At 45.3% G+C, this 6,000-nt stretch overlaps 1 protein-coding gene across 1 annotated transcript in view; it reads left to right on the top strand.

Moving 5' to 3' along the window:
* Positions 1-3,929, top strand: part of LOC132780204 (gap junction delta-2 protein-like) — a 29,803-nt gene extending 25,874 nt beyond the window's left edge. Inside the window, exon 3 of the mRNA XM_060783782.2 lies at positions 2,867-3,929. Within this exon, the coding sequence (XP_060639765.1) occupies positions 2,867-3,229 (363 nt within the window). The 3' untranslated portion in view covers positions 3,230-3,929. The remainder of the gene's footprint in view (positions 1-2,866) is intronic.
* Positions 3,930-6,000: the final 2,071 nt, after the last annotated feature.

The raw sequence follows: 6,000 nt of genomic DNA on the forward strand, positions 1-6,000 counted from the left end.
AATGTCAGGGGAAACCTTTACCTTTGTTAATCTCTAGATATTTTCATACTACTGTCCTATACTTACTAGTACTGAATGATACTGTGGATCAAAACCATCTGGAGGGTCAAAGCTCCCCATTTATTGTATAATATAGACTGGTGTTGTCCAACCTTTGGTCCTCCAGGTGTTTTGGACTCCAGCTGGACAGCCTGGCCAGGGCTTCTGGGAGTTGGAGTCCCAAACGGTTGGAGGACAAAGGTTGGACACCACTGGTATAGATTCTTACTATGCTATATAACATGATTTTTGTTCCTGGGTTATAAATGTAATTTCCAAATTGGTATGATCATTAAAACATAGGAAAAGTTTATTAAACTGCAAAACACCCTGCAGAATATTGAGAATATTTCATCGTGTCTTGTTGGGTTTCATCCCTAGACTGTTTCTAGTCATCAGGTTTCTAGTCATCAGTGAGTAGCTACAGTAGAGGCAGGGCTAAGCTCAGGGATTCGTTTCCCCCACATTCCTATGCATATTTTCCGAAAGGGCTTCGTCTTTGTCTTTACTGCTAGCCACAGTCTCCTCTCGCTTTGATGATCTAGTACTAGAATTCCGTGAGGGAACTTCCTTTTAAGTTTGAACTGGGAAGACCGTGCGGTATCCACCATTCTTCTTCTGCTTTTCTTTCTTCCTGTGAGGATGCATTTTGTGTCTTTGTAGGCAAAATGTAGCTGCATTGACTTTTTTTAACCTTTTGCCTTCTTTAGAAGATGAGATTTAGCAACCTTGTTCGCTCCAAGACTTTTCTATCAAGAATATAATTGTGTACCGGGGGGGGGGGGGGGGGGAGAGAGAAAGAATGTATTTCCTTTTACTTTAATAAATATTTTTGAACCCAAAGTTCTGACTCTGCAATCCTGAGCCACGCTAAAGATGAGAAGGCTATCCCTTCTCACCACATGTAAGTTTCTGCTGGTTATGGAATTTACTCTTGGTATATTTTAGTGGAATTACTTTAACTGAGAGTTATTTTTGAGCCTAACTTGTCAGATTCCCCAACACACCTCAACCAGTTCAGCCTAGTTTGTGGCAGCCACCAAAACAGGTGGAGTAGAACAACTGCTTTCAAACCAAGTAAAAGGTAAAGGTTTCCCCTGATATTAAGTCTAGTCATGTCCGACTCTAGGAGGTGGTGCTCATCTCCGTTTCTAAGCTGAAGAGCCGGCGTTGTCCATAGACACCTACTAGGACATGTGGCCAGCATGTCCTAGTATCTTCCCGCAGAAGCGGTACCTATTGATCTATTCATATTTGCATGTTTTCAAACTGTTAGGTTGGCAGAAGCTGGGGCTAACAGAGGGAGCTCACCCTGCTCTCCGGATTCAAACCGCCGACCTTTCAGTCAGCAAGTTCTGCAGCTCAGCGGTTTAGCCTGCTGCACCACCAGGGAACCCTACAAAGCAAGTACTGCAAACTTAAAGAGGAAATAACCCCTTCAAACCAGGAACAGAAAATTTTTCAAATGTTGTTACGTGGTGCTATTGTCATTATGTTTGGTTTCTATGTTCTGTGTATATATGCTTTGATGTTTTATACTTTAATGTTGTGTTGTTTATTTATTTATTTATTTGTATTGTAACTTGTTGTTTGGGCTTTGCCCCACGTAAGCCGCTCCGAGTCCCCGTTGGGGGAGATGGTGGCGGGATATAAATAAAGTTTATTATTATTACTAGCCGTCCCCTGCCACGCGTTGCTGTGGCCCACTCTGGTGGTCATGGGGGTTCTGTGTGGGAGGTTTGGCCCAATTCTATCATTGGTGGGGTTCAGAATGCTCTTTGATTGTAGGTGAACTTTAAATCCCAGCAACTACAACTCCCAAATGTCAAGATTCTATTTTCCCCAAACTCCACCAGTGTTTGGATTTGGGCATATTGAGTATTAGTGCCATGCTTGGTCCATATCTATCATTGTTTGAGTCCACAATGCTCTCTAGATGGAGGTGAACTACAACTCCAAAACCAAAGGACACTGCCCACCAAACCCTTCCAGTATTTTCTGTTGGTCAGGGGAGGTCCATGTGCCAAGTTTGGTTCAATTCCATCGTTGGTGGGGTTCAGAATGCTCTCTGATTGTAGGTGAACTATAAATCCCAGCAACTACAACTCCCAAATGACAAAATCAATTTTTTTTGAGTGAAGGACATACATTGGGTTGTTAGGTGTCTTTTATTTATTTTATTTATTTAGAGGTTTTCTATACCGGCCTTCTCAACCTCGACGAGGGACTCAGGTCGGTTTACAGCATATATAAAGTACAATCATATAAAAAACCACAGGTATTAAAATAGTACAACACAGTACAATAAAAACATAATCATTATCATTACATCATTACAGTTTCCTACGCCAAATCGTCAATCCAGTCAGTCATAGTCATGTTCGTGGTCACAGTTCATCATAATTCATCATAGGGAAGGTTCTAGGTTCAGTCCTCGAATGCCACATTCCAGAGCCCGGTTTTTAGTGATTTCCTGAACGTCAGGAGGGAGGGGGCAGATCTAACCTCTAGTGGGAGGGAGTTCCAAAGCCGGGGAGCCACCACCGAGAAGGCCCTGTCTCTCGTCCCCACCAACCGTGACTGTGAGGGTGGTGGGACCGAGAGGAGGCCCCCCCCCCGGAAGATCTTAATAGCCTCGGTGGTTCATAGGGGAGAATCCGGTCTTGTGTCCAAATTTGGTGTCAATTCGTCCAGTGGTTTTTGAGTTCTGTTAATCCCACAAACTAACATTGCATTTTTATTTATATAGATGATGATGATGATGATGATGATGATTTCGGGAGCTGTTTGCCACCAGCTTCTCAGCCTCTTTCTTTTCCTGCTTCAGGTGGTTTTCCGCAATGCCTTGGAGATTGGCTTCCTCGCCGGACAGTACTTCCTATACGGGTTCAACGTGCCGGCCATCTTCGAATGCGACCGCTACCCGTGCGTGAAGGAGGTGGAGTGCTACGTCTCCCGCCCCACCGAGAAGACCGTCTTCTTGGTCTTCATGTTCGCCGTGAGCGGGATCTGCGTGCTGCTCAACCTGGCCGAGCTCAACCACCTCGGCTGGCGCAAGATCAAGACGGCCATCCGGGGGGTGCAGGCCAGGCGGAAATCCATCTGCGAGGTGCGCAAGAAGGACCTCTCCTCGCTGGCCCAAGTGCCTACGCTCGGACGGACACAGTCCAGTGAGTCTGCCTATGTGTGAGTCTGTCTCGGTCCCGTCGGGGAGGGAAACCGGGGTCTCGACATGCGAGCCTCGTGTTTCGCCCGTGCAAAAAACAAAAAACCATTGAGTAACCTACAGAACTGACCACAATACCTCCCACGTTAACGATGCAATATCCAGCGGGTGCTTTCCACAGCCCCTTCCCTCCGATATTTCAGGGGAAGGGGCTTCACATTCGCTTTAAGGGCTGATTAGAGAAACGTAGCCCCTCGGGAACCAGCGGAAGAGCAAGGGGAGCAGAAGGGCTTGTTCCCTGTCCCTCCTCTTGCGGCCTGGCTTCTCTTCCATACTTTACATACTTAGTCCTACTTATTATTATGGTGCAAGCAAAACAGTGGGGTTCGTGGAAACTTGTGCCTATGACTCCTTTTTAACGGACCAGGTGATGCAAATGCATGAAGCAGCAAGGTGGCTTTTGGTAGCGGGGTGGGAGGACAGGGGGGGGGGATTTCTCGCTTGGTGGGATGTATATTTTTTTTCCGCCTTTGCGGGGGGAAAAAAACAAGCCGACGATGGGGAGATGAGACGAGACGTGGCTCTCCCTGAACTTGCACGACTGGCGTTCTCTGTGCTGCTGCTGCCATGTAAATATTTAACAAGCGTGACTGAAATTTTTTTTAAAAAAAGAGAAAAACCAAAAAATCAGTAATTATGCAATAAAAAAGGAATGTTTTGTTCATTTTGGTTTTCTTGGTGGATTTTCTGTCGGTGTTTGCGTTATCAAGATGGTGCAGGAAAGACCAATGCTTCATACATTGATGGTACGATGTATTGTCGAAGGCTTTCATGGCTGGAATCACTGGGTTGTAGGATTTTTTCGGGCTACATGGCCATGTTCTAGAAGCATTCTCTCCTGACGTTTCGCCTGCATCTATGGCAAGCATCCTCAGAGGTTGTGAGGTTGTGACGTCACAACCTCTGAGGATGTTTGCCATAGATGCAGGCGAAACGTCAGGAGAGAATGCCTCTAGAACATGGCCATATTGCTGGTAGGATTCGTTTCAAATTAGGCCTCCTGATAATCCTTTCTAAGAACAGGCATGGGCAAACTTGGGCCCTCCAGGTGATTTGGACATCCATACTATTTCAGGTATTAAGACAGCTGTCAAGGGCTCCATTGGATATGACCAGCCTGAGTGTGTCATCAGATGTGGGATCTGTTTTACATCGGAATTGCAGAATCTCATTGATGTTTTGATCCAGCACCTCACAGTCCCCAACTATTGGCCATGTGGACTTAAGCTTTGGCAGCCACCTCTCCGCAAAAGTCAACATTGACACTGATATACAACACCACCTGAGCTCTGCGAGTGCCGCATTTTCCCAAATGAAGCAGAGAGTGTATTGTCAAAGGCTTCATTCGGAAAACACCAAACAACAGCCAGGCCATCAAATGCTAATCAAGGTGGTCAGTTGAAACATTTACACCTAGCTCCTGCAGACAAAAGTCCTTTGTCCCACCCTGGTCACTCCACTGATATATAAACCCTTAATTGCAACAGACCTCACTACCTCTGAGGATACTTGCCATAGATGCAGGAGAAACGTCAGGAGAGAATGCCTCTAGAACATGGCCATATAGCCTGAAAAAACCTACAACAACCCGAAGCAGAGAGTGTTTGAGGACCGGGACATCCGTAGGGAGACCAAGGTGCTTCAAGGATAGGGCTCCATAGTCCTCCAAGTTTGGCCCAATTCTATCTTTGATGGGGTTCATAATTCTCTTTGATTGTAGGTGAACTATTAATTCTAGCAACTACAACTCCCAAATGCCAAGGTCCATTTTCCATAAACCCAACCAGTGTTCACATTTGGGCATACTGAGTATTCATGCCAAGTTTGGTCCAGACACATTATTGTTTGAGGATATAGTGCTCTCTGCATGTAGGTAAACTACAACTCCAAATCTCAAGGTCAATGCCTACCAAACCCTTCCAGTATTTTATTTATTATTTATTTATTAACTACATTTCTATACTCCCTTTCTCACCCCTGGGGGGACTGAAAGCGGTGTACAACATAGTAAATGACAAATTCAATGCCTCACACACATATATAAAAATCACATATCTAAATCAGTAACATATAACTATAGATAACAACTGTTAAAACTATAAAAGCATCAAACATAGACATAAGCATGAAAAATATTATTGCTTCAATTAACAATGTAGACCCCTTCTCTTCTCTCCCCCCCGACTCCCCAACTCTCTCCCCATAGCGTTTCAGCCTTTCTTTTTACACCCTCCCTGCTCCCCCCACATCCCAATAGACACAAAGTTATTTAGGTACAGATTGAATACAAAATGGGGGGGGGGGGGGGTAAAAACAAAAATCCTGGGCCTTCTTGGGGGATGGTAAATGTGATATGAGGTCCTTGCAGCGGGTGGAGGGAGAGTCTTATGTGATGATGGTAGTAGGCTACTACTGGTGAGGTTGAGGGGCATGTATTTTGTCATCTGGGCATTGTAGTTGCTGGGATTTATAGTTCACCTACAATCAAAGAGCATTCTGAACTCCACCAACGATGGAATTGAACTAAACTTGGCGCACAGAACTCCCATGACCAAGAGAAAAGTCCAGAGGAACATAGATTTTATTAGTCGTAGTGTCATAAGTCAGGTGTGAGCTATCACTTGCCAGTAGACTGAGGATGAGGAAGGGCAATGAAGTGCAGATGCCCCTGAGGAGAGTTGGTGTGTAGGCTGCCCCTTCCATTCTGGAGGAGCTGAAGTCTCCTGGCCTCCTTT

This window comes from Anolis sagrei, chromosome X (assembly GCF_037176765.1).
Source record: "Anolis sagrei isolate rAnoSag1 chromosome X, rAnoSag1.mat, whole genome shotgun sequence".
Classification (NCBI taxonomy): domain Eukaryota; kingdom Metazoa; phylum Chordata; class Lepidosauria; order Squamata; family Dactyloidae; genus Anolis; species Anolis sagrei.